General features: G+C 38.4%; 1 protein-coding gene across 3 annotated transcripts in view; it reads left to right on the top strand.

The window, feature by feature from the left end:
* Window positions 1–9,666: 9,666 nt before the first annotated feature.
* The window catches only part of LOC132303121 (chloride channel protein CLC-c-like), a 64,234-nt gene continuing 58,589 nt past the window's right edge, over window positions 9,667–15,311 (top strand). Inside the window, exons 1-2 of one of the 3 annotated variants that reach the window (XM_059800222.1) lie at window positions 9,667–9,980; window positions 12,125–12,419. In XM_059800222.1, coding sequence (XP_059656205.1) covers window positions 12,202–12,419 — 218 coding nt within the window. In that variant the 5' untranslated portion in view covers window positions 9,667–9,980; window positions 12,125–12,201. Of the gene's footprint in view, window positions 9,981–12,124; window positions 12,420–15,311 lie in introns of those variants that run through there. The other 2 variants (XM_059800223.1, XM_059800224.1) reach the window with 2 other exon arrangements.

Raw genomic sequence — 15,311 nt, forward strand, 5'->3', positions numbered from 1 at the left:
AAACCAAATAAGTTCACAACTTATACATAATTTATATAATGCATGAAAACACCTTCCATGCACAAGTAGGTTGAAACCATACAATCCATGCCTTGGAGTTTAAATTCTAAAATGGCATACATAATGTCAATTACAAAGTGTATAATTCATTACATAAGGCAACAATATATTCCATAAAGAAAACATGTTCTCACGAACATAAATATAACAACAATGTTGTCCAATGCTCAAAACACAACAAAGTGATACATAACAAGTTCAAGTCCATGATTTGAATATAGAAACAATTTCTAAAATACCAATAGATCCATGGAGCCATTAGATGAATTCAATTAAACAAAATAATTAAATTTTATAGATTTCAAATCAAATTCAAATAACCTCAAATTAATATATGTTAAACAACATAACATGCTCATTACATATATCAAATCAAAAGTGTCAAATGAGTAAGATACCATCATATAGAATTTAATTAATTTAAATTAATCAAATCTCTAGATTTCAAAAATTATTCAAATGATTCCAAATTAATATATATCAAGTACTAAATCATGGTCATACCATATCTCAAGTCTAAAATGGAATACAAGTAAAATACAATTTACTAGAATTTAAATCAAATTAAATTCATTAAATCTCTAGATTTGAAAACTCATCTAAATCATCCCAAATTAATATATATCAAAGATCAACTCATGGCCATGTCATTTACCAAGTCTAAAATGAGTTATATGCAAGATATGGTAAATCACTAATTTCTTAAATTAGCAAAAGACATGCATACAACTTATATAAGCATCAATAACATGCAAGAAACAAAAATATAACCCTATAACATCCCCTACCTCACTAGAGAAGTGTCTCTCTAGAATCCAAGGCAAATCAACACAAAATGGCAAACCCTTCAAGGGTTATAAAGAGGAGGATGAGGGGAACAAAAAGTGTTCCAAGCTTCATGATCTAAGGTGAGTGGAAGGCCCTCAAAAATCAAGGTCAAGGCTTAAGCATCAAGCTCCATCCATGGAGGCTAGGGTTTGTGATGAGAAAGAAAATGACATAAGGTGAAAAATGGGTGAGTGGAGGAAATAGAAATCCTCCACTTACTATGTGTTCCTACACCATGGTTAACACACACAACTATGATCAATTGCACAAAAATCCTTCTTTAAAACCATAATCCCAAAGTGACCCAAAAATAATTGCCAGACAAAATTTGGTGCATACACTTGTCACAAATCCTAGACTCCATCCTAGGCTTAATCTCAAACCTACACTTGTCAACCATCCAAGCCAACAAGTGCATCAATCGTAGGCTAACAAGTGGGTGAATTTCCACCCTCCACATGTCGTCATCCAAGGCATCAAAGTGTTTCCACACACATGTCATCATCCAAGGCATCAAAGTGTTTCCACACACATGTCAACAAGTGGACCAATGAGAGTGTGACACTTGTCACACTTTTCGAAAATTACAAAAAGGTCCTTTTTGAAAATATCTTCCAAATTAAATTGTAAAATGATCTCTAAAATGAAAAATAATTACTTTACAGTAATTACACAAAAACCCAAAAAGTTTAAAATTTACAAAAAGGTTATGCGTCTATACCCTTTACAAGAAAAGTAAACACTTAGCATGCTTTTCTACAAAAGTGAAAATACACATAGCATGGAATTTAAATATTGTGGATGCATGCAAAACCGGAATCAAATCCGAACACAAAAAGTGAGGTTATGCCAACAAAGTGACAACCGAGAAAAAGACGAAAGGTGAATAGTGTCACAAAAGTGAAAATGTGAAAATGACTCGGTCTTCAAAGGAAGTCGTCAATCCACGGAAAAGAGTCTCGGAAACCATCCCCGAGCACTCAAGATGATACTAAGTGACGAGAAACCGAACTTAGAAAGGAAAAGATTAACGGAAAAAAAATATCCGTGAAAATCTTAGAAAAGGAAATAATAGAAAATGACCGGGTCATTACAAGACAATGGTTTAAATTAAAAGTTTAAGGCTCATCCAAGCCCCAAGAAGAATTCTACCCAATCATGAAAGAGACGGATATGGTCATAGAACCCTCAAGGGCAATCCCTAAACATGGCTTCATCTTCTTCCTCTTCTTCTTTGTTGAATTCTAGAGAGAGGAAATGTGTAGAACTTGAAGTGTTCTTCCTTGTGCCTTCACTCTCCTCTTTTCCCAAAAACCTTAATATTTAATTTTTCTAGAGAGAAAACAAAATATAAAAGCTACAATGTAAAATAAAAGCTACAATGAAAGATACTTTACAAAATGGTTCAATCCCCGTTTTATATAAGACCTTTGGAGGCCAAAATAGCCTAAAAATAAGCCCCAAAACCATTTAATCCTGTAACCATTTGGTAGGTGAAGATCGGGCGAAACTGAGAGAAACCGGGAATAAAACAGCTCGCTGCTAGGTAATTTACGATCGATCACAGGGATTTACGATCGATCGTAAATTCCCAATGATCGATCGTGCTAACGCGTCATTCTGTAATGACCAGAACTAGTGGGTCCGAATCGCTAACCAGGTCCTTACTTGAACCCGAGGTCATCTAAGATAACACCACTATATCTAATGTTAATACTCCGCTATTACATCACAACTATGTCACATACAAACTTTTAAAATAAACCAATGAAACGTCCTAAGGCTTAGGGACAGTCCCGCAAGAAGAAGGAACAAGAATGGGTTCTATACCTGTCAACCGAAATGGCACTATCGGTATGCCGGTTATGAGCTCGAGGATGCAAGGCTACTGGAAATGACCCCAAAAAGATACCGATTAACCGGTACTCCATTCCGTTCGACTAAAATAACCTTATGAAATAACCACAACTGCCAAACCTGTTACAATGCATTATGCAAAGCAAGAAAATGCAAAGGCCTCATTTGGGGCTTTAAACTCATTCAAAACCTATCCCAAAATACTGCAAAATGATGTTAAAACATTCCCAAATCATTTACTAAACATACATTTTAGATACATCAAATCACAGTCCATAAATATAGTTATTGATAGGAAAAAATAAACATAGCCTACCTTGACCTAACGATAGAGGCAACTAAGTGTTGACCAGCCGCCAGACCTCTAAAACTTTCAAACGATGATATTTCCATTGGATAAAAATGATAATATTTCGTTATCAAGGATAATGAAATATGACGTGGTTCAGCAAGGTAAAGATAACCTTGGCACAATTTGAGAAAGTCAAAAGGGTTAAATCATATCCCTGACAAATCTGGCAATAAAGGGATCTCCTCTGATCTCGCACAAGCGGATCTCCTCTGATCCCATAAATCAACTAAGGGAGAGCGACTATAAGAGTGAGATCTTACCAGTCAATAAAGGTACGACAAAAAACTATTATTAAATCCCTGCCTTTCTTTTAGACCTCCGGTGATTGACTTGATCGTCGGAGAGCTCTTGGCAGGCACCACACTGGTGCCATCAAGATTCATCGATCTTCTACTATTTTCTTTGTAGGAAAACAGTGTCGTATCGTACCGCGTAGATTTCACCCTCAATAGTTGGTGCCGTTTGTGGGAAACAACGATTCCTTTAAATCAATTGCTCGGTTGGGTATATGCATTTGCGGTCCGATATGGTAACTGGAACAGAAACATCGTTGCAGGGATCCAATCAAAGAGAAGGGTTGGGTGAACACCCATACGTTTTGAATGACCAGGAACGGCTTGCAACGTTAGAACTACAGGTCCAAACTCTGAATCAAGGTATGGACCAGTTGATCCAACAAAATACAGAGATCCTGCAACATCTTGTCCCGGCGGGACTACCACCTCAACAAGAATTGTCCGACCCATATCCTCCCAATCTAAATGATGGGGGACAACACGAGGAGGATCGAAAAAACAATATTTCTCACAAGTTCGAGGCAGAACAAAGCCAAGTCAGAAACTGACACAGAGAACCTCCTTCCCCGCCTCCGCGGAATCCCCAGTCTCAAACAAGCACAACCTTTTGTGTTAAGGAAATGACAGAGAAAGTTACCTATTTTGACCTACAGATCGAGGATCTCAAGGCGAAAATGGAAGATGTAATGCAGGCTATGAAAGGAAAAGATCCTGCCGCCATAGATGACCTGGCGTAGACGACCAACTTGCCATTCAGCCCCGCCTTTATGAAATGCCCCTGCATAGTAAGTTCAGGATGCCCTCGTTCGAAAGTTTCGATGGGACCAAAGATCCCCTCGATCACCTGGAGACCTTTCAAGCTCTTATGCATTTACACGCCGTACCAGATGAAATCATGTGCCAAGTTTTTCCCACTACACTTAAGGGATGGGTGAAAATTTGGTTCAATAAGCTGAAGCCAGGAACCATCAATACCTTCGAAGAACTAAGTAAGTAATTTGTGAGCCATTTCATTGCAGGTCAGAGGCATAGGAGGTCGGCCACCTACTTACTTACCGTGAAGCAACAGATTGGAGAGTCAATCAGAGAATACATTACCCGATTCAACACAAAGATGTTGCAGGTAGAAGAGGTGGACGACAAGGTGGCTTTGACCACTTTCATAGGAGGACTCTAAACCTCCAAATTCTTGTTCGCCTTATCAAAACAACCTCCCACTAGTATGGCAGAGTTGTTGATCAGAGCACAGAAACACATGAACGTTGAAGACCCTATGAATGCACGGAAGGGAAAGAAAGAAGAGGTCAGCCCCTCTCACTAGGGATGAAAAGGATACCAGCTATAAGAGATCATTCTTCAGCTAAAGCGATAGGACATATACTGAGGAGGACTCAGATAAGTATACCGATTAACAATTATCTCACAACTGGAATTAGCCTTATCAAGTCATTCAAAATAAAGACTGGGGGCATCTCAGTTCATTATTTCACATGTTATTTTATTTTCCAATAAAGTCACCATCACCATTGAGATGGATGACCTTCAATTTTTACGCAATAAAATATAACGTTTTCAGTTACCTACCTATGTGGTAATATTAAGCTCATAGTAATTTATTTATCTTAGGAATGAGAGGCCAACTACACCTTATTAAAGGTTTTCTCATTAAAAGGACCAATGGCCAACAACACATTCTTCCCTCATTAAAGGGACAAGAAACTGATTACTTCTTCTACACAGAAGGGTGAGATAATTAAAGCTTCCTTCATTTACTAGAGAGACGAGACGACTACTTCTCGTATTAAGGGGTCACCATCCTTCAGATTACACCTCTTTCCCCCATAAAGGAACAAAGGGTTAACTTCATCTTCTTCCCTCAGTAAAGAGATGAAGGGTTAACTACTCCCTTATTAAAGGGTGAACTCACAACGCTCGAGCAAATCTACTTCCCTTATTAAAAGGGGCAAGAAAGTAATCATCAAGCATGCTTAGCTCAGTAGGACTTGGCATTCCCGACGTTTGACAAAAACCTAATTCCCTTACTAAAGGGACGAGCTGAGTGAAGCTCGTAAAACCCAATTCCCTTACTAAAGGGACGAGCTGAGTGAAGCTCGTAAAACCCAATTCCCTTTTTAAAGGGACGAGCTGAGTGAAGCTCGTAAAACCTAATTCCCTTACTAAAGGGACGAGCATAGTGAAGCTCGTAAAACCTAATTCCCTTACTAAAGGGACAAGTTGAGTGAAGCTCGTAAAACCTAATTCCCTTACTAAAGGGACGCGCTGAGTGAAACTCGTAAAATTTAATTCTCTTACTCAAGGGATGAGCTGAGTGAAGCTCATTCCCTTATTAAAGGAGTGACGAGCTGAGTGGAGCTCGTAAAATTTATTCCCTTGCCAAAGGGCTGGGCTGACTGAAACTCATGAAGTTTACAACTAGTATATTGGATTTTCAAAAGAAAAATCCAGTTTTGTATCATTAAGAGTCATTGACTATGGGTTTGAATCCACGCCCTTCCAAAACAGAACCTTGATTTGGTATCTGTATTAATTCCACCATAGGGAAAAGTACCCAAGGAAAGATTACCTAAGGGAACATTACCCAAGGGCAGTGTACCCACGGGAATATTACCCAAGGGAAGATTACCCAAGGGAATATTACCCAAGGGCAGAGTACCCACGAGAACATTACCCAAGGGCAGAGTACCCACGCCAACATTACCCAAGGGCAGAGTACTCATGGGAACATTACCCAAGGGCAGAGTACTCATGGGAACATTACCCAAGGGAACAGTACCTAAAGGAAGATTACCCAAGGGCAGAGTACCCACGAGAACATTACTCAAAGGAAGAGTTCTAAGGGTACCAAAAAAAAAAATACTGTTCATGTGAACAGTAACCCGCGGGCACTGTTCCCGAGGGAAAAAAAAAAAGTTTACTATTCAAGTGAACAGTACCTGCGGCACTGTTCTTGGGAAACAGTGCCTAGGGCAAAAAAAAAAAAAAATTCACATTCCCAAAGCTAGACGAGCAAGCTTGGGAATGGGAGACAACTGATAGGGAAAAATAAATCTAGCCTACCTTGACCTAACGATAAAGGCAACTAAGTGTTGACCAGCCGCCAAACCTCTTTAACTTTCAAACGATGAAATTTTCATTTGATAAGAATGATAATATTTTGTTATCAAGGATAATGAAATATGACGTGGTTTAACAGGGTAAGGATAACCTTGGCACAATTTGAGAAAGTCAAAAGGGTTAAATCATATCCTCGACAAATCTAGCAACAAATGGATCTCTTCTGATCTCGCATAAGCGGATCTCCTCTGATCTCGCACAAGCGAATCTCCTCTGATCCCACAAATCAACTGAGGGAGAGCAACTATAAGAATGAGATCCTACCAGTCAATAAAGGTACAACAAAAAAACTATTATTAAATTCCTGCCTTTCTTTTAGACCTCCGGTAACTGACTTGATCGTCGGAGAGCTCTTGGCAGGCACCACACCAGTGCCATCAAGATTCATTGATCCTCTACTCTTTTCGTTGCAGGAAAACGGTGTCGTATCGGACAGTGTGGATTTCACCCTCAACAGTTATAATTACAAGTTTCTTAGTTACAACATTGTGTAAAATAGACCAAGGCTTTACAAAAGATCAAGTTATAATACAAAAATTAGCAAAAGGTAAATCTCCAACTCCATCTCAACTCGTGGTGGTTCGTCATCCGCCACCTCTTTTCTATGTCCTGAAAATGTAAGAATTTAATGGGGTGAGCCAACCGCTCACTAGGAAGTGTCTAAGACACGGCTCTTATGACCCCGTGAATCCACAAAGAGTAAGGAGTACAAGTATACGAGATCATGCCTCGAGAAATAGATAAAGCAATAACAATATTAACAAGTGTGTATACAAGTCATCTGGCTACCAAGCATGCAATATATGTTAATGGAATGCCATGTTGTGCAATGTTACTCCCCGTTTCTGAAATAATACCATTTCACCATTTTCAATCGTTAGTACAATCCGACCCATTGCAACTCCATGGCATCACGAGAGGAAGATTGGCTAGCTATCCCCGACCACATGACAACTTCAAGGCGTCGTTTCCGGCCTAAGTAGCTCAACCACGCTAGGGTCCCTCCCTAGTCCCATCTAAACCACACTAAAGCCACTGGCCACTAGGCTACTCCTAGGCATCTGGGTGTTCGCAAACACTTTTCAAAAACATTTTCCCAAAACAATTTCATTTGCCTTTTGAAACACTTTTCCCTTTTTCTTTCCCAATGAATGCATGAATGCTTCATGCTTCCAAATGATAAGTCAACAATATGGTTCCATACATTCCATCTACATCATAGTTACATTTTCGAAGGAAATTATAAGCATTTATTTCCATAACTACAACATCAAAATTTCATGGCAATTGGAAATCATGGCATACAATATGTCAATACTAAGCATGCTTCTTCACCACAATGGAAACAATCATGTACACGAACTCAATTATCACTTAGAACACATTCACCATCTTATATACATACAACCATAACAATCATAGACAAGATAACTGAAATTAGCCATGCTTAATTAAACCGATAACGGGTCCCACCTATGACTTCCCGGCCTGAAAACGGAAAAATGCTGAAATGACAACTAATACATTTCTAAGAGTCCTGAACTCAGGGAAATGCCCTAACCAACTCTCAGACACATCCGGCACGCCCCACGGTGTCCGACATGCAAAGCGAGAAAAGACGGAAACAACCCCTAAAAATAAAAAAATCCCAGAAAATGAAAATGATAAAAATCGGAAACATTACATTCTCCCTAACTTAAAAAGATTTCGTCTCCGAAATCAAACCATACCTGAGGGAGAAAACAACGCCTGATACTTGGAGCGAACCTCCTGTTCGAGCTCCCAAGTAGCCTCCTCAACTCCGTGATGCCTCCAAAGGACTTTTACTAACTGAATTGTCTTATCCCTTAACACTTTCTGCCGTGTGTCAAGGATCTGAACTGGTCCCTCCTCATAGGAAATATGCTCATCAATGACCACATCAACCCAATCCAAAACGTGAGACGGATTTAGCTCATATTTTCACAACATCGATACATTGAAAACATTGTGAACTCTATCCATATGTGGTGGCAACGCAAGTCTATAAGCCACATTTCCTACCCTGTCCAAGATCTCGAAAGGTTCAATGAATCGTGGCGACAACTTGCCACTCTTCTCGAACCTCATCAACCCCTTCCGTGAAGAAACTCGAAGAAAGACGTGGTCTCTTACCTCAAAGGATAGCGGCCGTCTCTGCCTATCTGCATAACTCTTCTGTCTGCTCTGAGCTGTAAGCAATCTCTGTCTAATCAGTTTAATCTTCTCGGTAGTCTCGAGTACAATGTTAGGTCCTAAGGCGACTGTCTCACCCACTTCAGTCCAACAAACAGGAGATCTACAAGGTCTACCATATAATGCCTCAAATGGAGCCATCTGAATGCTCGTCTGGTAATTGTTGTTCTAGGTAAACTCAGTAAGTGAAAAGTGATCCTCCCAACTACCTCCCAAATCAAGCACACATGCCGAAGCACATCCTCTAAGATTTGGATGGTACGCTTCGACTGGCCGTCTGTCTATGGATGAAATGCTGTATTGAAATGCAATGGTGAGCCAAATGTTACGTGATCGCGGCCGCGTGGTTCCTCATGCAGCGACGGTACTTGATTTTGGCGATAGGTTTGGGGTTCATGATCACTGGTTTATCGGCGGTTCATTTGGTTCTGTGGTGAAAAATGAAAATATAGAGAGAGAACCGTAGACTGGTAGAGAGAGAAAGTGGGACCCTGTAACTAATTTTGGAGGAGCTTAGCCTATACTAAATAATTAGCTGAAACACCGATTGTAATCATAGGAAAGTAATGTTTTGAACCCTAGAGAGGATGAAAAAAGTAATCAGAGGAAAAATGATCCCGAAAGCTTTGTGCCAGAGGCCATTGGAGACCACTTGGACTGGTGATGAATCCGCGATAGGAGAAGTGCAGAAGAAAAAGAAGAAATGAGTTGAGGATAAAAAGGTCTAATATATTTGTAAGAATAATAATGTATTTGAAATAACGGAGGATAATTTAGGTATTTTATTTTATCATTTTAAAAAGAGGAGGTGTGAGAGCTAATTTAATCAAATTTCAGAATGTATTTAAAACTTTTGCTCAAATTTAATATGAGAGCAATAAAATGAAATCTCATTGAAGATTTAGCCTTAAAAAATATTGATGCACTGTTAGAGAAACTTACTAGATGTAGTACGTTGACAAGCGTTGAAAGTGACCTTCAAAAAAAAAAAAAAAAAAAGCTGAAAAGTGTACAGTCCCGTTTGGGGATTTAGGCCGGGGATCAGATGAGAATAATTTATATTAATTTTTAAATCTTTTGAAGCACAGTACCATCTTGCACGACGCCTTTAGTATAACTCATCTATAGTTTTGTCTGTTTTTAGTCAACTGTCGATCGTTTTACTCTCCTGTTTGAGTTGTTCTTAGATATCTTAACAGTTGGTACTCTCGATCCGTCTCATCTATCTTCTACTTGTGGTTAGTCTATTCCTTACCCATCTTTTCTTCTTTACATTTCCTCTGCATACATTTCAAATGCTACCATAAATTATATATATATATATATAGTTGTGTGTTTGTATATATTATGGTCAATTGAATGGTTTTTGTTTTCTCTCTCTGAAACTGGACAGTGTTTTGACGATTCAGCAGACCCAGAAAGACTAAATCACTAAATAACTCGTTTACAAATTCTCTCTACTCTGTGTTTGTGTGCGTCTTTTTGTTTATGCTTTGGTTATATATATATATATATATATATTTATATGTTCTCATCACTTTAATTTATTTGGGTACTCCATTTTTGTCTCCAAAAGGAATTTATGTAACAAAATGAGTTGGTTCTTGATTTCATTGCATAATACCAGCAAATTGTAGATCCAACTCGGGTGGACTTTTCTACTATGATCTTTCTCTGCACTTAATTGGCTTTAAAGATTAGTCTTTCATATATCTGAGTCTTTGTTGTTAACCTTTTTTACAGCTTAGATCTCTAACTTTTAAATTTTTTAGTCGTGTCAATTAAAATTTGATGTCGAAATTTGGTGGACTGCTTTTTCCTTTTTTGTTCTATGTTGATATTTGGAATGTCTAGTTTAAATTGACAAAATAGATATACTATTAGGAATGACAATTAGCTTCAATATCATTTTCAGCTTCAGTCACAATACACATATATTTTTTTCTTAAATCATTGAATTTTTTTTCTGATTTTTGTTACGGTGGATATTGATTATCCAAACCAAGTCCACCCCTGCAATTTGGATGCAGTTTCTTTGTTTACATGACCGAAGAGAGCTACAGCTGTAATTTTTGGGAAAAATGGCTTTTATTTTATTTTATTTTATTTTTTGTTGGGGGGTGGGGGAGTGGTTTTTTATTCCCCTCGAATTTGAATGGGATCATTCAGAATTTTTTGTAGAAAGAATTTAAGATTTTAGGCATCTTTTTATGATATGCTTACGGCTTTTCCAAATGGTTCCAGTCATGATAATGAGTTTCTACATTCAATGATATGTAAAAACTAAAAAGGCAAATGGGGCCATTCTAATTTGAGTGGACATTCAAGCAAGCCATAATGATTTCCTTTCATTCCAGCTAAAGGCTAAGTCAACCCAAATGCTATAACTGGAAAGGATCTATGTTATGAGATTAATTAACAAGTGATGCTATGTGGACATGGACAAGATAATTGCACTGGCATTCTATGATTAGTTTTGAATGGTTAATCTTCATATGGATATAACAAGTAGATAGTGTTAAATTAATATTGATACATAAAATGAATGTAATGATATTGTTTCATGTTAAATTGAAATTGTATGTTATGCTATCTATTAGAATAATCAGAAAGAAATTTGAATTTCCCTTCTAGATAAATTGTTTGTAGTGGAACGTTTGGGAGGTTCTGATCTCTTAAATCTTGCTTTACTTTTATTATATTCTTGTCTGTTTACTAGTCTTCTATTTCTAGATGATGAACCTGATCTTGAAGAGATATCTAATTAAAGTTTCCATTCTAGAATAGTTCTGATCCTGTGAACTGTCAAAAATTAACTGCCACTGAAGTCTGCCTGAAGAGGTAGGCGACTTGAGATGGTGCCAGTTAAATTTCAAGTTGAATTTCCCCGTCAACCTCTGTTTCCCTTCTCTCTCTCTTTTTTCTGTCCCTCTGCCCCGTTAATGACTAATGTGAATTGCTAGTTAGCTACTATACCAATATAAGTCACCCGTACCTTCCCTGTCATTTTCAGCTTTACTACCGTCTTGTTCAATGGTTCCATCAAAAATGGTGAATTTGTTCATTGAAATGATAGTAAAGGTTAAATGGGGCCATTCTAATTGAGAAGGGACAGCCAAATAATCCCTGAAAGATGTCCTTCCATTCCAGCGGAGTACGAGGCTAACCCAGTGCCTGAATTGGAAAGAATCTCTGCTCCTAGATCTGTTCTCAATTGATGCTAATTGCATTCAAATTCTCTCTACGATTATTTTTTATTTTTTTAGTGGGCTGATTTTTCATATGGATTTAAAAATTAGCTACTAGTAAATTAATAGAAAGATTGATACATAAGATAAATGCAATGGAGGCATGATTGAGATTTTCTGGTTTGTGTGTGCAGCTGTCAGTAGATGACAAGATGTGTTAGATAAAGAGAGACGGTTGTTGCAGAAAGAAAGAAGTGCGGTTAGCAAGGAGATGGATCAAGAAGGCAATTTTAGTCATTACAATTATGATGTGAATGACATTGAGAAAGAGGGACTACTGGATGGTAACGAGATTGAGGGGCAGTGGTCAGAGGTGTCCAGCAAAAACAGTTCGCACAGGGAGCCACTTTTGACGAAGAGGACGAACACCACCTCCCAGATTGCCATTGTTGGTGCCAATGTTTGCCCCATTGAGAGCCTCGACTATGAGTAAGTATTCTGACTTTCCTATATACATATGGCCTCTGCCTACTCTTAACTTTTCTTTTGCATTAGGTGAATCACGTCAGTTGTCACTTTCTTGATTGCTTGTCAAAACATATGATAATAAGTGAATTGATTGAGCAGAAACCCATAATTCTTGGGATCTTAACGTAGTTTAGGTCATCCAAAACTAATCTCATTACATCTTTTCCTTCCAAAAATGCTTACATTAGGGATTCGAAGGTTGTTGCCTTTCAATAGGGCTCTTCTTGGGAAATGGCTTTGGAGATTTGGGGTTGAGAGACTTTGGCTTTGGAGGAAAGTTATTGCCAGCAAGTTTGGGGAAATCAGTGGTGGGTGGTGTTCTCTTGAGGGGCGTGGTCCTAGGGGTGTGGGGGTTTGGACTTGCATTCGAAAGGGATGGGACGTTTTTCGTAATCATGTTCGCTTTAGGATCAGGGATGGTAGGAGGATCAGATTTTGGGAGGACCTTTGGTGTGGGGATCTTCACCTTGCTCTTTCTTTCCCTCGGCTTTACAGGATTGCTTTTGACAGGCAGGCCTTGGTGGTTGACTGTTATCACCTTGATAACGGAAGACTAACTTGGGACGTTCAGTTTAGGAGGCATTTTCCGGATTGGGAAATTGAGGAGGTCACTCGTTTTTTGGAGTTACTGTATCGTCAGGTGATCTCTCATGAGGAGGCTGATTGTTGGCTTTGGAGTCCACACTCTCAGGGTCGTTTCGAGGTGAGATCCTATTTCAGGTGCCTTTCTGATGGGGAGGGTCGCACTTTCCCTTGGAAGGCTATTTGGCGTTCCAAGGCTCCCCTTAAGGTGGCCTTTTTTGTTTAGACGTCTGTCTTGGGTAGGATTTTAACCCAGGATAATTTGAAGAGGAGAATGCAGGTGGTTATCAATCGCTGTTACTTGTGTCGTTGTGATGAGGAGACAGTGGATCACCTTCTGTTGCATTGCAGTATGGCCAGAGATTGTTGGGATTTGATGATTGGGTTGTTTGGGGTTCCCTGGGTTATGCCCTGTTCCTCTAGAGGGTTGATAGAGGCTTGGAGAGGTGTCTCTGTTGGGGCGCTCATCCGGGATGCTTGGAGGGCTACCCCTCTCTGTGTTTGGTGGTGCATTTGGCTCGAGAGGAATCGAAGATACTTCGATGGCAAGGAGAATCCCATTTCTATGCTTAAGTTTTCTATTATTTCTACTCTCTTTTGTTGGGTCTCAGGGAGAGATTATCGTTCTGTTGAGGAGATTGTTATGTTTTTGGCCTCTTTGAAGGCTTGAGGCCCTTTTTGGTTTTTTCTTCTTGTTTCCTTGGGTTTCGCTCCCCTTTGAGCGCTTTTTTATAAAATTCTTACTTATCAAAAAAAAAAATGCTTACAGGAGTAATTCTCTTTACAAGGGCTTATACAGTTTTCTATTTGATTCAATAATCACAAAGGTAACTGTTACCACCATCACCTTGGTCTTCTCTCCAAGTTTGTATTGTATTTGAATCTCTATGGCTTACGGTTGTCACTTTAGGGCAAAGGGCAGAGCCAATTAAGGCTCAGTGGGGGCTGCTTCCCCCACCCATTTTTCTTTTAATTTTCCTTTTATAGGTGTATCTTTAAAAAATTATAGAAGTGCACACTCTAAAAACAGTTTTAGTATTTGGAAAAATTATTATTTAGTGACAAAAAATTATATCCACTCCATTTTTGTACTTTTGCAATCCTTTGAAAGCTCACTCATTTCACTAACTAAAAAAAAATACTAATATACTCTGTATTTGTGGGGTAATTGTGTCAATTGTTTTAAAAAAAAAATGAAGTATAAAACTAAATTACAAAAGTAGAATGCATATCACCTCACTTTAGTAATCAAAATTGGAAGTAATTGTTTTTTTAGCAGTAATGCAGTGATTTATATTTGATCGTTGGTTACTTGTGTTTCTTTTTTACGAGCATAGGCGCTGTGCAACGTTTACTTCCAATTTTCCTTACTAAATTATAACATTTCTCAAATTTTTAGTATTATCCTCAAGTCTTTGAACTTCTAGCCTAGCGTATATAAAAAACCCTTAAGCCTGTTGTGGTTCATGATCATTAAAACCTAAACTCATTATCCAAATCCAATATCAATCTCTATACTAACAGAAAATAGGGCCTGTTTTACAAAAACCGTATGAAGTAGCAAGGACGTATGTGACCGTGCAATTTTCTTCCGACAAATCAAATGTTGCCCCCTCCAAAGAAATTTTATGGCTCTGTCACTTCTTTAGGGTGGTCAAAATTTATTTATGACCTTGCTTATTTCATTCACATTGAGGTCTTGCTAACACCTTTTGTCAGACTGTCTACAAGCCGCGGAGTGCAAATCTGACTGGAGATTATGTTCTCTCAAATGAAGTGCCGATCAACTAACAAGTGTCTCCTCAGATCATAAACAATCAACAATGTCTCCTCAGCCCATAAACAACCAATCATGACTCCTCAAATCATAAGCAACCAACAATATCTCCTCAGACCATTTCCCATGTTTAAATTATGTAAGATGGAAGAATTAACAATGTCTCCTCATACTATTCTTCTTCATACACATGTTTAAAATATGTAGATGAAAGAATCACCAATTTCTTCTCAGACCACAAACCATCAACAGTATCTCCGCATAGCATTCTCGAATGGGTGGTGCTGAATTCGCAACGCCCTCGTTGCGGTTGAACCACCCTGGCTCTGATACCAAAAAGAAATACAAGATAGAAGAAATAAAAGTTAGAAAAAATACAAGATAAATATGTAAAGGGTTGAATGAGATAATTTGAATGACAATGTAGGAAAGGGTTGTGTTTTGACAAGTCTACACCCATGCATTTATATTTGTCAAAAATATAATTTTCAATA

The sequence above is a fragment of the Cornus florida genome, unplaced genomic scaffold (assembly GCF_030987335.1).
Source record: "Cornus florida cultivar Cherokee Brave unplaced genomic scaffold, ASM3098733v1 CherokeeBrave_3.0.0_Hap2_Chr04, whole genome shotgun sequence".
NCBI classification, from domain to species: domain Eukaryota; kingdom Viridiplantae; phylum Streptophyta; class Magnoliopsida; order Cornales; family Cornaceae; genus Cornus; species Cornus florida.